General features: G+C 38.7%; 1 protein-coding gene across 4 annotated transcripts in view; it reads left to right on the forward strand.

Moving 5' to 3' along the window:
• The window catches only part of scaper.S (S-phase cyclin A-associated protein in the ER S homeolog), a 153,039-nt gene that overhangs the window by 63,069 nt on the left and 73,194 nt on the right, over nucleotides 1-16,776 (forward strand). For all 4 annotated transcript variants that reach the window (XR_005966651.1, XM_041588392.1, XM_041588393.1 and 1 more), the window contains 5 exons: nucleotides 3,935-4,090; nucleotides 4,347-4,489; nucleotides 6,121-6,202; nucleotides 9,523-9,675; nucleotides 11,017-11,124. Coding sequence is in view for 3 of the 4 variants with exons in the window: in XM_041588392.1 (XP_041444326.1) it covers nucleotides 3,935-4,090; nucleotides 4,347-4,489; nucleotides 6,121-6,202; nucleotides 9,523-9,675; nucleotides 11,017-11,124 (642 nt within the window). In the remaining variant the exon portion in view is untranslated. The remainder of the gene's footprint in view (nucleotides 1-3,934; nucleotides 4,091-4,346; nucleotides 4,490-6,120; nucleotides 6,203-9,522; nucleotides 9,676-11,016; nucleotides 11,125-16,776) is intronic.

Below are 16,776 nucleotides of genomic sequence, written 5' to 3' on the forward strand. Positions count from 1 at the left end.
ACAAGCAGCAACAAAGTCTTTCACATCTTTGCGGATATCAGGCCACCAGACCAGGCGTCGTAAGAGTTCAAGAGTTTTAGCTGGGCCAGGGTGTCCGGCTTGCCTGGAGCAATGGGTCTGTTGCAGGATAGGCAGACGCAGCTCAGGAGGAACAAATGCCATCCCAATGGGAGTACCGGAAGGAGCAGAAGACTGACCAGCCAGGATTTGGTCGGCAAACTGTGGATACAGGGAGGCAATAATCTTGACTGGAGGGATGATTGGCTCTTGTCTCTCAGGAGAGCGGTCCACCGGAGTGAAGCTACGAGACAAGGCATCGGCCTTCCGATTCTTGGAGCCTGGGCGATAAGTCAAGATAAAATTAAATCGAGAGAAGAAGAGAGCCCACCTTGCCTGTCTGGGGTTTAGCCTCTTGAGGGACTGGATGAACTCGAGATTCTTATGATCGGTGTAAATCTGAACAGGAATCAGAGAACCCTCCAAGAGGTGACGCCATTCTTCAAGGGCGAGTTTAACAGCCAAGAGTTCTCGGTTCCCGACATCGTAGTTCTGCTCTGCGGACGAGAACTTCTTGGAGAAATAAGCACAGGGGTGCAACTTCCCATCAGCGGGGTGTCTCTGAGACAGGATGGCTCCGGCTCCGACTTCAGAAGCATCAACTTCGATGCAGAAGGGTAGTTCAGGATTGGGGTGTCGGAGGACAGAAGCGGACGTGAAGGCCTCTTTCAAGGACTGAAAAGCATCAATGGCAGATGGAGGCCACAAGCTGGGTTTACCCCCTTTCCGGACGAGGGCCAGGATAGGTGCAATGTGGGAAGAGAACCCCCGGATGAACTGCCGATAGTAATTAGCAAATCCGATAAATCTCTGGATTGCCTTGGTACACAGCAGGAGAGGCCACTCCTGGATGGCAGACACTTTCACGGGATCCATCTCAAATCCCTCAGGAGAGATAATGTATCCTAGGAAGGGGATCTTAGACACCTCGAAGACGCACTTCTCCAACTTGGCGAAGAGAGAGTTCTTCCTCAAACGAGAGAGTACCTCCTTCACCTGGGAGCGATGGCTTTCTAGGTCTTTAGAAAAGATCAGGATGTCGTCCAGGTACACGACTACGAACCTTCCTAGGAGATCCCGGAACACATCGTTAACAAACTCCTGGAAGACGGCAGGGGCATTGCAAAGGCCAAAGGGCATAACGAGATATTTATAGTGCCCGTCACGAGTGTTGAAAGCCGTCTTCCATTCATCACCCTCACGGATGCGAATGAGGTTGTACGCCCCACGGAGATCCAACTTAGTGAAGATTTTAGCCCCCTTCAATTGGTCAAAGAGTTCGGCAATCAAGGGCAAGGGATACCGGTTCTTAACCGTAATCTTATTAAGACCCCGGTAGTCGATGCAAGGACGAAGGCCTCCATCCTTCTTTTCCACGAAGAAGAATCCAGCCCCGGCAGGAGAGGTAGAAGGGCGAATAAACCCCCGCTGAAGATTTTCTTGGATATACTGCTTCATAGCAGTGGTCTCCGCTGGAGAGAGAGGATAAGTACGACCTCTAGGGGGCATGGTTCCAGGCAGGAGATCGACAGGACAATCGTATTGTCGATGTGGAGGAAGGAATTCTGCAGACTTCTTACAGAACACATCAGCGAATTCCTTGTAAAAGGGGGGTAGAGTCTTCAGATCAGACAAAGAGATATTCACCCTCCGGAGGGGTTCAGCAGGAAGGCAGTGCTGCTGGCAAAATGGGCTCCAACGGGAAATCTGTCCTGCGGACCAATCAATGGAAGGATTATGCAGGCGCAGCCAAGGAAGACCCAACACAACTGGAACGGATGGGCAGGAAATAATTAGGAACGAAAGTCTTTCTTTATGCAATGTCCCAACCTGCACAGGCAATTCCCCAGTCGTCATGGAGATAAATTCAGCCTCCAGGGGTCTGTCGTCAATGGCTGTGACTCGGAGAGGAGTAGACAATGGGAATAAGGGAACTTCCAAGTGTTTGGCGAACAGAGCGTCCATGAAGTTCCCAGCAGCTCCAGAGTCAATGAAAGCAGAGCCAACAATAGTCTTAGTGGCTAGGCGAATCTGTAAAGGAAGGAGAAACCTGTGAGTGTTCTCTTGAGACTTTGGAGTAGTGCCCCCTACATGTGTTACCCTAGATATACCTCGGGGAACAGAACTCGTGGGCTTCGCTGGACAAGAATTCGCAAAATGAGACTGTCCGCCACAATACAGACATAAGCCAGCCATTCGTCTACGGAGTCTTTCTTGTTCGGAGAGACGAGCCCTTCCAACCTGCATCGGTTCCTCCGGAGGAGAAGGAGGAGCTTGAGCAGCTGGAGTTTGCAAGAGAGGTCTCTGGAAGCGAGGTGCCAACACGGGTTGAAATCGTTTACAATGCTCCCTCTCTACTTGATGCTCTCTGAGACGAGTGTCCACTTTAATGGACAGTGCAATCAGATCTTCCAGCAGATCAGGGAACTCCCTGGAGACAAGATCATCTTTAATGCGAATAGACAGATAGAATACGGCCTTATAGGCATCGTCATTCCAGGAAGTTTCAGCCATCAAAGTTCTAAAGTCAATAGCATAGTCACTGACGCTGCGGTTTCCCTGTCGGAGTTGCAGGAGACGAGAAGGAGCATTAGTGACCCGACCCGGGGCATCAAGCACAGTACGGAATGTTTGCAGAAAAGCCTTGGCATCAAAAGTCAGTGGAGAATTCTTCTCCCAAAGAGATGTTGCCCACTCAAGCGGTTTGCCCACCAAACGAGACATTACATACCCCACCTTGGAACGTTCATTGGGGAAGTGCGAGGGTTGAAACTCGAACTGGATCTGGCACTGTGTAGCAAAACCTCTGCAAGCCTGTGGGTCCCCACTGAAGCGAGGAGGAGGCGGAATACGAGGCTCACCAGACGAGAAACCTGTGTTAGATGAGACGTCCGCCAAGGGAGGATTTGCAGCCGCTTGGGAAGCAGGAGGCGCTGGAGGCACTCGGGAGAGAAGGGTATCGAGTGCCTGTGCAATGTGGTACTGCTGGGCTTCATATTCCTCCATGCGGGATGCCAGTCCGCGGAGCGCTCGTCCGACATCAGGCGTAGCTTCCTCAGTAGGATCCATGGCCCAAGTATAATGTCAGGGAGCCGGGAGCTCCCTCCAGGGAGGTAGTCGGGATCAAGGAGGAAGCCTTCTTGAGGGTGCAAGGTCGCGGTGTCCAAGGGGTTAATCCAGAGAGTAGTCAGAATCCAGGCAAGAGTTCAGGGGCAGGCAGATAACAGCAAAGTCCAAAGGCCAGGCAGGGGTCAAGGATAATAATCAGGATAAGGAATATTAGCACACAGGGAACCCAGGAAATACTTAGGGCAAGGTTTCCTATACTTGGGCGCCATCCTGGCGTCTAAACAGGCTTTTTATTTGAATTTGGCGCCTTAACGACGTCATTGACGTCCTTGCGCCGACGTCGGCGCACTGACGTCATCGCGCCGGCGCCGCTTACCCACGTGGCGGCCATGGGCGCCGCCATCTTGGGAGCGACGCCGGCAGGAGAGGACGCGCCGCCCGGAGCTCCTGGGCCTGCTCCGGGCGGCGATCGTTACAAGAGGTAACTTCTAATATCCTCATATTTTGCAACTGGGGGTACTTTATTTATTATAATACACAAGTTTCGGTGAGTCATGTGACAGAAATGACATCAGAACTCACCATTCATAAGGATATAATTTACAAGATATTCATGGCTTTTGTGTATTTTATATATATATATATATATATACATACATATATATATATATATATATATATATATATATATATATATATATATATATACATATATATATATATATATATATACTGTATAGGGATGCAACAGTAAATAAAGAGGCTTGGATTGCTCTGATTTTGAAGATGTGGTACCTTTATGTTTCAGGTAAACGAAATAGCTTTCATCAATACCTTGGAAGCTCAGAACAAACGGCATGATGTCCTTGCAAAGCTTAAAGAATATGAGCAAAGGTTAAATGAGCTGCAGGAAGAAAGACAGCGGAGACAGGAAGAGAAACAAGCAAGGGATGAAGCTGTACAGGTACACTATGTAGTATTTTTACCATTATAGCTTCTGAAACTATTTTTTTTTATGTGGAGTGGTGTACTTCATGGCATACTTTTTGTCCTATGCTTTCCATTATTTCCATTAAACCAATAATATATATATATATATATATATATATATATATTTATTTATTTACATTTAAGACCATCTTGAAATCAAGGTGAAATTAGCAACAGAATAGCTAGTTAAGCTACTATAAAACTAAAACTTTATTGCATTTTGTTATTAGGAACGCAAAAGAGCATTGGAAGCTGAACGTCAGGCACGTGTTGAAGAGTTATTAATGAAGAGGAAAGAGCAAGAAACTCGTATAGAGATGCAACGACAAGAAAAAGAGCGGGCTCGAGAAGATGCTGCTAGGGAAAGAGCTAGGTAACGTACTAATCTTTGTACACATTTTCTATGTTTTTTATTGTAATAAAGTTTGTGGAAAAAACTCAAATCTCATCGTATAGGGTTTGCTAGGGTCAATAATAGAAACCTGTACTCCAACTCAGACCTGCCGAGAACATGTAAAAGACAATGGCAGATATCCCATTAACAATTGAAACATTTTCTGAGTTGCGCTGGGTTTCTAAGAAAATCTTAGCTTTCAGTCACAAAATCCAGAAAAAATCATAGGATTTGGATTTTTTTTTTACGATTTTCAGTTTTTGATAAATAACCCCCTTAATGTAGATCAGAAGCATGCAAAGGGTCTTAATTTGCCAGTGACTAAAGGAGACTGAAGCTGGCCATAGACATGCACATATTAGTCTCGTCTACGAAGAACGATCATTCATTGCAATCTACTGACCTACCAGTAACCATTCAGATTAAATAAAGTAGTAAAGACAAATCAGACAATGTTCTGGCCATTAATTTACAGACAGCAATTGTACGTAAGTCATGTTTGACAAATAGTAGTGACAGTCACCCATTGATATCTTGGGCCGGCTTAAGAAAATATTACCCTTAAAATGGCAATAGACATTGCAAATTTAAAATTTTTGTTTGTGTCAATCTGATGATCTACAACTAACCATTCAGATTAGATAAGTAGGAAAAATAACAAATCAGATGATGTTTTGCCCATTAAGTGATAGACAGCAATTGTACAAAAGTTATGTTCGACAAATAGTAGTGATCTTGAAATGATCTTATCTCTGCAAGATTCCTCATGGTACAAAAAATGTCGGACACTCAACACAAGAAAATATCTTTGCATCTTTGGCCAGCTTTAGACTTGCTCGATCACCTCAGTGATGTTGTTGGGCAGTATATTATGCATCTGTTTCAGTGCACCATCACAGTAGCTGATTCAGTTTAATTGATATCTTATTTCCACTTGGCTGGCTGCTGTTAGACCAGGATAAAAATAAACAATTTTGTCTAAACCAGTCAACCCATAAGACAATCCAGTCAGATGTATTCCTTGTAGATGGAGGCTCTAACAATGCATATGTTAATATATCTAAAATTTCTGTGTATAATCACAACAAATTTCAGTTTACATCTGGTGACAGTTGAACTTTTTTATGACGAAATGATGAGGACAATGTTGTGAAGTATTCAGCAGAGATTTTACAAAGGAGTATTTTGTACATTATTTTGATCACTGCTAATGCATGATACTGCATGTGTAGACAGTGACTAATCTAGATTTGTGTTTACTCCATTACTGATTTACAGATCAGTTACATAAGGAAAAATGTAGTGAATGAATGTGATCTACAATTTTCAGACAAAGGATTGCACTCAGGATTGCCCCAGCGACAAATCTCCTCTTCTTCGGGCGACAATCTCCCTTCCCCCTGCCCTCCGCCGGCTAAAATGAAAATTGCCTGCGGCAATGCACACGTGGCGCTTCGTTTTCCAAAGTTTCCTCGTGACTAACATTGGGGCGACTAATCTCCCCGAATCTGCTTGTGTGGCCAGACCCTAAAAAATATTATGTTGCCAGTGTTTGTAAATGCTTTTACCTAAGTGTGTTTCCCTACTGAATGTATATATAACTATTAAAGGGATAGAGAAGAGAGATTGGCAGCTTTGACAGCAGCTCAGCATGAAGCAATGGAGGAGCTCCAAAAGAAGATTCAACTTAAGGTGGGTGGAAGAATATTTCTGATTTAATGGTCACTACATTGTCAAGGGTTATGAGAAAATCAAACCATTGCTTGGCATTGAAAGAGTTACATTTAGTTATGTTTTCCATTAAGGCTCAAATAAATGCCTGCAGTCTTTCAGTGTAAATTTTGTTAGTTGAAGAAACTATTCAATGTATTCACTTACAAAATGTAACAGATTAAAAAGGCAGATATTGATAACAGATAAGCAATATCTAGCCCATCTAACTTGCTAAAAAAAAAGGACAGGACACATCCATGCTGCTCTAGAGTAACCACTGAAGAGATTTGAAGCTCATGGAGCCCTTCCCTTTATGATATGTGTGCCTCAGGCAAATACCCCCCCTTTTTTAAGTGTCTGTGTGTAGATCTCTCTCCAGCAGACTCCTGTGTTACTGCTTCACTGCATCCTGAGGTTAGACTCAATTAGCGATGTTAGACTGCAGATTAGCACATGACCTTTCAAATGCGGCTTCCTTCTCAGAGCCACAATTCCCCTTTATGCCTTCAGCACTAGCTTATGTTTATGATTACAGAGAAGGGGCACTAGCTACATATTTTGGGGACGCTGTCTGTCTTTGCTAGGGACTTTACATTATCAGCAGTTGAATAAAACACTTTCAACACTAGACAGTTTTAGTAAATGCTGCCATTAGAAATTGTTAAAGGGATTCTATCATGATTTTTATGTTGTTTTTATTTCTAAATTACAAAATTTATGCAGCAAATAATAAACTCTACCATATAAAATGAATTCCTAACACAATTAGTGTATTTCATTGTAATATTGGTGTCTATGCAGCCATCTCAGGTCATTTTGCCTGGTCATGTGCTTCAGAAAGAGCCAATGCTGCCCGGCGGAACTGCTTTCTGACAGGCTATTGTTTTTCTGTCGCAGTGGGACATGGATTTTTACTATTGAATGCTTTTCTTATGTTTACCATGGAGCTGTTGTCTGGTTACCTTCCCATTGTTCTGATGATGGGCTGCTGAGGGGGTGATATCACCCCAACTTGCATTGCAGCATTAAAAAGTGACTGAAGTTTATCACAGCACAAGTCACATGACCAAGGGCACCTGGGAAACTGACAGTATGTCTAGCCCATGTCAGATTTCAAAATTAAATATAAAAAAAAAATCAGTTTGCTCTTTTGCAAAATGGGTTTCAGTGCAGAAGTCTGCTGGAGCAGCACTATTAACTGTTGCATTTTGGAAAAAAAACAGTATCCCTTTAAGCGGAAAATATACCCCACTTTTTGACATGAGCTCATTTGGTTGTAAAACTTTCATAAAAAAATATAAGCATTTCCCGATTCCTGTTTGCGGGGATGAGTTTCCCGCCCACATAAACACACACAGTCCAAAGCTATCCCTTCCTCACCTTGTTCTTTTGTGATGTGATGGATTCAGCAAATTTAAGTCTCTCTGCTTTTGCCTGTGGGGTGAAAAAAATAAACCCGTTTGCCATGAGCCTTAACATAGTATCATAAGTTGAAAAAGACACTAGTTCATCAAACTCAACCTTTCATGTGTAGGTGAAATCTGTCTCAATGCTAAGGTTATCCAATTGAAGGCAAAAAAACAACCCATCAGAAGCTCTTCAGTTTGCCTCAGAGGGGTAACTGACAACCATCCTATGTACATGATCCTTTAGCCAGTTTCCTATTCATGTACAAGCAAAATGTAAGGTTACCAATATCAGTTTGGAATCACAAACAGATGTCAATAACAGGTAATCTCAGAAATTAATTTGTAGCAAGCACAGGAATGAGTTATGACTATTTTAACATTACAGATTCAAAAATAAATATTTATGTCTCTACACAATAACAAGAAACATTCCCTTTTATAATCATGTTTATGAAATAGTTTACAGAATTAGTCAACAAATGTAATGTAGGAAAATATGATACTGCAAGTGGATGTTCTGTTCTAAATTAAACTCCTGGACACAGTCATACACAATGAAATAATCCTGTCCACTGATCTTGCTAGTTATCAGCTATACTACATACAAACCAAAACAGAGTAACCGAGCAAAAGAGTTAATATTCCAAGGACTTTTAAAGACTACTTGAAAAATTTGAAAACAAGACTTTGTAATTTTCCCTTTACATATGTGCACTCACAGTATCGTTTTAAAGGACAAACTCAGTTAGATTGGAAAGAGAAAAAGTGTTCACAAAATAGCAGATGTTTGTATGTTCATAATCATACAAGGGGCAGATTTATCAAAGGTCGAATTTTGAATTTATGTGAATTTTTTTTTTACTCCAACAAAATTGTATATACTCACAACTCGAATTGGAGGTCATTTAAGAAAAAACTTAAACATCTAAAACTCGATAAAAATTAATATCACTAACCCAAAACCTCGAATCTATTTTGAATCTACGTTAATTCAACTAAATTCGAATAGAGTTTTTCTCCAAAAAAAACTTCAATGTCAGGAAGGCTGATGTTAATAAATCTGCTGTCTACATCTAATCATATTTCAAAAAACATCTGGCTGTTAAAAAATATGTACAAAACATATAAAGAGAACTAAATACACATCATAGATGGCATTGGCCTATACTTTTTACATGACTTGTCTTGGATAACATGATTTTTGTGTTCTCAGATTCCATGTGTGTATAAAATGTTTCCACTGTTAGGTGGTTTACTCTGTTAACCAGCATATACAAGCATTTTAAAGATATATTATTTTATTTCACTATTCTTTAATTAGGTATTTAGGCAATTGTCTGAATTGGTAGACAATTTAAAGTTTTGAAAATTCATATTTCATACTAAAATAAATGTAAATGAAATGGGATCCCCGCCAAAAAACATTTTTGCATAATAAAATAAATTGTATTTCTAAGCAACTTGTTATTATATTATAATGTTTAATTGTTTTAAAATTAAAAGCAACTTGTAAATATAATTGACTCCTTAAAACAATGTAGCAGAATTCAGGTCTTCTTCTGGTCAGTTAATAAGCTGTCTTCTGCTACATTGTTTCAGGAATCATAGACAAGCCTGTAGAGCAGTCATTCCCCCTTCCAGTGGCCTCAGAGCAGGTACTTATTTTTGAATTTCAGGCTTGGAGGCGAACTTTTTCATGTTTGTGTTGCTCCCCAACTCTCTATATATTTGAATGTGTCTCATGGGTGTCCACTGTAGAGAATATAAACATCCAGAAAATTACTGCTTTTAGTAGCAATTACATTTACAGATAAGTATAAAACTATTTAAACAAATGTTTTGGTGGCATTTCCCTGTAAAATTTTGCTTTATATAACGGTTTCCTCTTAGCACGATGAAAGTGTTCGGAGACACCTGGAACAGATTGAGCAAAGGAAGGAGAAAGCAGCAGAGCTCAGCAGCGGCAGACATGCAAACACAGACTATGCACCCAAACTCACCCCGTACGAACGCAAGAAACAGTGCACTTTATGCTGTGTCACGGTGTGTATTGTAGGCAGCTGTTTCTTCTTAAATTAATTGTTCAGTGTAAAAATAAAAACTGGGTAAATAGGCTGTGCAAAATAAAAAATGTTTTTAGGCAAAAATGTAATGTATAATGGCTGGAGTGACTGGATGTCTAACATATCAGTGAGAACACTACTTCCTGCTTGTCAGCTCACTTGGTTTACACTGACTACCAAGCAGTAACCAATCAGAGACTTGAAGTCTTCAAGTCGCTGACTAGCTCATAGTTATAGAGCTGAAAAGCAGGAAGTAGTGTTCTGGCTATTATATTAGACATCCAGTCACTCCAGCCTTTATACATTACATTTTTGGCTAACTAACTATATTATAAACATTTTTTATTTACTCAGTTTTTATTTTCACACTAAACTGTTCCTTTAAATAACAAAGGAATTGAACAGGTTTTACTTTGAAATCCAGCAGTTGAATTTTCAGAGGTAAAAAGCTATATCTTAGCGCCAGCTTATTTACATTTAGGGTCAGGGCACATGCTCAGATTCGTGGAGATTAGTCGCCCGTCGACAAATCTCCTGTTCTTCAGGGTGACTAATCCCCCAAACTGCCTCCCACTGGCTAGAATGTAAATCACCGGCGGGATGGCACTCGGATCGCTTCTTTTTCCGAAGTCGTCCGAAGTTTACTCGTGAGGCACGAAGAAGAGTCGATTTTTCGCTGGCTGACTAAATCTCCTTGAATCTTAGCATGTGTCACCACTGTAATGCTGCCCCTTCCCTGCTGCAGCCTTTATTAGGCTTTGAAATAAGAGGCATCTCATTATATAGAAGACTAGTGGTTTGGGGATTTGTTTTGATTGTGCTAATCTGAAAAGGAAGAATGTTGCTTTTCTTTTAATTGCAGATTTTAGTGCAAGAAATAAAAAAAATCCTAATTAAAACAATGGGCAATATGTCCACACAAATCCTATTAATTGAACTAATGTTAAAATAAGTGGTATACCCCCCTTTTAAATACATCTAAAATAAACTGTAACTGTAAAAATACACTGTAACTGCACTCCATGCTGTAATTGGAGTATTGTCTACTTGTATAAACTTACTGTATTGTCTACCTCTATAAACTGTCTGTAACCAAATACAGCAGGTATTTGGCTATGCATTGCACACAGTGAATATCTAAGGCATTTGATTACAGCAAATTTAAATCAGAAACTGATTTAATTTACATGTAAGGTGTTACTTACTTTTTAATACATTAGCAAGTTTCTTTAAATTCAGTGTCTATGAAACAAATTATGCCATGGGTGGGTTGATTCATTGTGATCCTATAATGAAGCATAATATAAACTTTACCTTGCAGATTTCCTCTGAAGTGTATCTCTTCAGCCACATAAAAGGAAAAAAACACCAACTAGCAGTGAGAGAAAACAGCAGCATCCAAGGCAGGGAACTATCCGATGAGGAAGTGGTGAGTACAGATTCCATGGGGATTGAGTAACATGAGATAATGTTTTAAAGCACCAAAATAAATCTGAAATAGTGCATGCCACATATTTAGCGACATAAATGTGTTATTGTATGAAAAATACACATATTGTTAAATAATTAGGGAAATAGGGATTTAAATTGATTATTTAATTTGTGAAACAGTGGATCTGTAACAGTAATGTGAAGTTGAATTAGTGATGTTTCCCTCTCAGTAATTAAGGGAAGGTTGGTGAAGTTGCAAAGGTGAATTCTTATAGGTTGTTTTACTAACATTCAGTTTTCCCACATGTAGCAGTCTTGGTCGTTAGGGTTGCGGTGAAATCTAGGATAGTAGATCAAGAGTGATCAGATTCATAGGTCACAAGCAGGGATTGAGGTGATCATTCGAATGATGAAATACTCCAGCTCATTCTACCTGCTTCTCCTTTGTCTTTACATTATGTGTATTTCTCAAGCAGCAGTGGATTCATTTTGCTTTTAAACTGTTAATTTAGGGACTGATTTAGATTCTGCCAGTGTAAGCATGGAATCTTTGGGTTATCACTGTTTCACAAAGCTTGCAGAATTTCAGTCTTTTTCAAAGAAGGGAAGAGAGGGCCACGGATGCCAAAACACCAGTTTAATGTGCCTTCTCTAAAGGATAAAAAGAATTAGTAGTGGCTTTGTATAAAGAGAGGAAGCTCAATTTTGTGAGAAGTAACACCAAAGCCAAAGAAATAAGCCAAAGCATTACTCCTTGTTTCCCCAGAATGATAACATATATCATGCTTGATGGCAGTGGCATAAATAGAAGATAACACATATAGGAAGCCAGTTTTTTTCCTTGAAAGGTTATTGAAATATCTAGCATGTGATAGAGGATTTCTTCTATTCAGACTTACTGAAATGCTGTTTTTTGTTTGAGAGCATTGACAGAATTGAGCCAAAGTGTACCTGCTTGTTCAAACATAATACATTTTTGTGTGAAAGGATACACAGGTTCAGGTAAGTTTCTAAAATGCAGGCTATTTTGAGAGAAAATATACAGACTAAACCAAATTCCCAGTTCATAGATATTTAAGAACTTGTATTGCTGTGTGGAATCGTAGACATGTGAGTGGTTTTCAGTACAGAATTTTGAGTGCTGCAGTTCTGTGAATAAAATTGCTATATCAGTTTACCTTTGCAGCTGGTGTTTTCACCCTTTTTCCAGATAGAACTAGATTAAGTCTGAATGTCAGTTGTGGAAGCCAGTCTGTACAATATATACTGTATGTATATATACATATATACAGTCATACTGCAGTCTTGATGCATTGGGCATAGTACCCAATCCTGCATTGTATACATATTACTAATCTGAGAAATAAGTGGCCAGTCAAGTTAAACTAAATTATATATGTGCTTTTTCAATTTTGTAGTTTTTATAGTTGTTTGTAACTATGTGACCCATGTAGATAAGCAAGAAAGTGCAAAAATGTTTAATTTGTACTTGCAGATTATTAAGAATTATATTCTAGTATTTTACTGTGCAAAAATAGAAACATTTTGTTTTTATGGCAGTTTGTCTTTAAAGTGTCGAGGGTGCTAAACTTAATTTATGATTTGATTAAATCTCTGTTCATGCTATGAAAGGTAGTTGAAGAAATTAATTTTATAGAATGCTGAAATTAGCAGAGTTGGTATTGCTCTCCTCCAGGTATTATAGCTAATACTAAAACTTCTATCAGGGTACCAGCTTTTTCCATTAGGGTCCCATCACAATATTTATCTAGTGTTTGAAATAAATAGTGTTGTGAGTGCTTTGCAGTTCTCACTCTGTCCAGCTGTAATTATATTCTTTGCACCCCATACTTTCTATAAAATGTTAAGCCTAGGCTGCATGACCACATTAAATATATCCAGCAAAGAACATGATGAGCATGCTGACATTTTTGCCATTATACTACTTTCTGGAGGACTGGGGTAAATACATGTCATGGATCAGGAGAATCTGGGCTATCAAGAAGACCCTGCTCCATAAACTAATTTGTTACTTCAGACACTTTTCAACAAAACATATTTCTTTAATTAAACATACTATACTTTATAGTTCTGGAGATGCTGGGGACTTGGGCCTCCCACACTGACTATTGAGAAATTTAATTGGCAGCTGTTCCTCTTCTACATGGAGAGTCTACATCTTCTCTTTGGGCTAACTTGGGAAACACTTATACAGAAACATACAAGACGGAATCTTTATTTTAGACTCCCAAATCCTGGGCCCGATTTAAGGCAGTTATTATTTGCGTCTCTATATAAATCTCTGGCATTGCTATTGAAAAATCTTCTCATTATCCTAGTAGCCAGGGTCAAATTTTTCAAGGGTGAACTGGTAATAAACCCTACATTATGACCCTGCCCAACATTCTATGTTGACCTATAGGGGTCTCTATACTATAAAAGCATTACATGGTCATTCTAGCTCCCCTGAGACTGAACTATATCAAGCTTCTCCGATAATTTATTATACTAGTTTCTGTTGGAAAGCATCTTAACTCCCATTCTTAATCCTTATACTTTTTTGAATAGTGGTGTTTGAATGGAATTCTTCACTATAGGCAATATCTATTGTGAATCTCCAATTTAATTCCCCAACTTCCCCAACTAAAAGCATGGGAAACTTGAGTTAGGGAGACAGAGTTATGGGAACCAATTTTACAAGATGGGCAAATCAGAAACCTAGTTCCATCAACACTGTTGGAAGAGGATTAGAAGCTGCTTTTTAGGAGCTACCTGACCCCAGCCAGAGCTATGAAATTTGTCTGTGTGCTACATTTCGGTGGTGTTGGATTTGAAATTTTTAGAAATGACTCTGGGCTTTCAGATTCCTCTCTGATATATGCCTGCTGCTTAAGAACTGGTAATCAGATGTCTGGTCGAAAAAGAGGTTAAGTGGGGCTTAGATCTTCTTTGGACAGGCAAGTATCCACCATAAACTAGAGTGAACAGGGCACACCAGTCTATTAAAAATCGACTTTATTACATAGTTTGATAGCATGGCAGGAAAAAACCCAACTAGTTTCAACCCCAAAATGGGGTCTTCGTCAGGGATACATGCAAAATTTTAAAATGCATGCATTTTTTGGGGGATTGTCAGGCAGCCAGAAACCTGAATAACGGGCAGGCACCACTCCGGAACACCAAATCTCCCCAAAACACTCAGTGTGGCCTTACTCTAAAGTAAAACTAGCTATTTCAGCATAAGCATATACATTTTTTATACAGATTATATATAATATAAGAATAATATTATTTAAATATGTAAATACAATAAATATTCAATTATAAATACAAGTTGGTTTTTTTTTGTTAGATAAAGCAAGAGATATCAAAATCGTAATTTAACCCTAATGGTTGTCTGGTTCCTAGGTGAAAAATCCATTTAGCTTCTTTTCTTAAAAAATCTGAAGTTTTATTTCCTCCACCAATATTAGATACTATTTTATCAATGCCAATTACACTTAAATATGACACGTTTCTATTATTACACTCTGCAAAATGTTTTGCTACAGGAGTTATGCAATGTTCTTTTGTAATGTTTAATACATGTTCCCTAATTCTATCTTTCAGTTTCCGACCAGTTTGACCTACATATTGTTTCTGACATTTTTTGCATGTTAGTAAATAAATCACATTTCTCGTATTACAATTGATGCAATGTTGTATTTTATGTGTCTTATTCGTGGTGCAAGTAGTGAAATCTAGTGTTTTCTTTAAATATTTGCAGGTGATGCAACTGCTTGCCCCACACTTAAAGCAGCCTTTAGTTTGTAACCAAGTATTACCGTATGTTGCTCTTTGAATCTAATGCTAGGTGTTAGTTTGTTACCTATTGTTTCAGTTTTCCTAGAAATGTATTTATGTCCTTTTTTAAGGATTTGCTTCAATATAGGGTCCGTTTCTAAAATAACTAGATTCCTCTTAATAATAATCTTTATTTGGTTAAATTGTGGACTATATGTTAATATACATGATAAAGTTTCAGAATGATCTTTTTTTTATTATTTGTTTTGGATTATTCGTAATTTCCATTTTGATGTCTGCATTATCAGTATTAGCACTATATCTCTTAAACAAACCTTTTCTATTTATTTTAGCTGCTCTTTCAAGGGCTGTATCTAAGATACCTCTTTTATAACCCTGTTGTAATAATTTATTGTGAAGATCCTTTGATTTAACAAAAAGTCATCTTTTTTACAGATGCGATGTAATTGCAAAAATTGACTATATGGTATATAATCAGTAGTGATGGGGGAATTTGGGGCATTTCACTTTGCCGAAAAACTTGTGAATTTCCCGCGAAATTTGCGAAACAGTGAAAAATTCACAAAACAGCACAGTTTTTGGCAAAATTGTGCCGGCGTCCAAAAAAACGGACGCCGGCGTCCATTTTTTTTGATGCCAGTGAATTTTTGCAGAGGTTTTGCGAATTTATTCGCCGGCGGAGAATCGCCAAATTCGCCACAAATTCGCACCTGGTGAATAAATTAGCCCGTCACTAATTATCAGTTATATGTTTTGGGTGACATGAATGGGCATTAAGAATTGTGTTGACTGAACATGGTTTTCTATAAATCGTCGTGACAACAGAGTTGTTTTCAATATAAAGAGTAATATCTAAAACGTTTATTGAAGAAGTGTTAATTCATTGGTAAATCTAAGATTATAGTCATGATTTAATTCAGAAAGAAATTCATCAAACAATTCTTGTGTACCTGACTATATTATTAAAATGTTGTCAATAAAACAGCCATAGTATTGTATATGTTGGGAATACTGATTATTATCTTGAAAAATTTGCAATTCTTCCCACCATCCTAAAAATAAATTGGCATAGAATGGTGCGAATTTTGCACCCATGGCCGTTCCGCAACACTGTAAATAATATTCGTCATTGAAAAGAAAAAAGTTGTGTGAGAGTAAAAAGTGAATTGCTTGCAATATGAAAGAGATAAGATTGGTGTCGTGCTAAACTGCTTCAGATGATATTCAATTGCTATTAAGCCTAAATTATGTGGGATGCATGAGTACAAAGAAATAACCTCAATAGATGCCTATATATAAGTAGTAACCCGATGAAATTTGTTTAAGGCATGTATAAGATGACCGCTGTCTTTCAAATAACTAGGTAGTCTAGATACTAAAGGTTGCAAAAAGTAGTCTATAAATTCACACAAATTTTCTCCTAGGGAGCCAATCCCTGCTATTGGACGACCAACCGGTGGTCTGGAGGGTTTGTGTGTTTTCGGAAAATAGTGAAAAATCGCCGTTTTTGGATGTTCTACATTGAGAAAGATAGCAGTGGTTTCATCTATAACATTATATTCCAGTGCATTAGATATTAAATTCTCCAATTGTTCTTTATATTTTTCAGTTGGATTCTTGTCTTAACTTTTCGTATGAAGAGGAATCTGAGAATTGTTGTTTAGCTCCTATTAAATAGTCTTCTCTGTTCAAAATGACAATTCGGCCCCCTTTGTCATTTTATAGAATGACAATAGTTTGATCTTTTTTAAGATTATTTAGGGCTTGTTTTTCACCAAATGTAAGATTGTTTTTATGTGATGGATAATTAGTGCTATTAACTTTGTTATATAAATTTGTAAGGACA

The sequence above is a fragment of the Xenopus laevis genome, chromosome 3S, assembly GCF_017654675.1.
Source record: "Xenopus laevis strain J_2021 chromosome 3S, Xenopus_laevis_v10.1, whole genome shotgun sequence".
NCBI classification, from domain to species: domain Eukaryota; kingdom Metazoa; phylum Chordata; class Amphibia; order Anura; family Pipidae; genus Xenopus; species Xenopus laevis.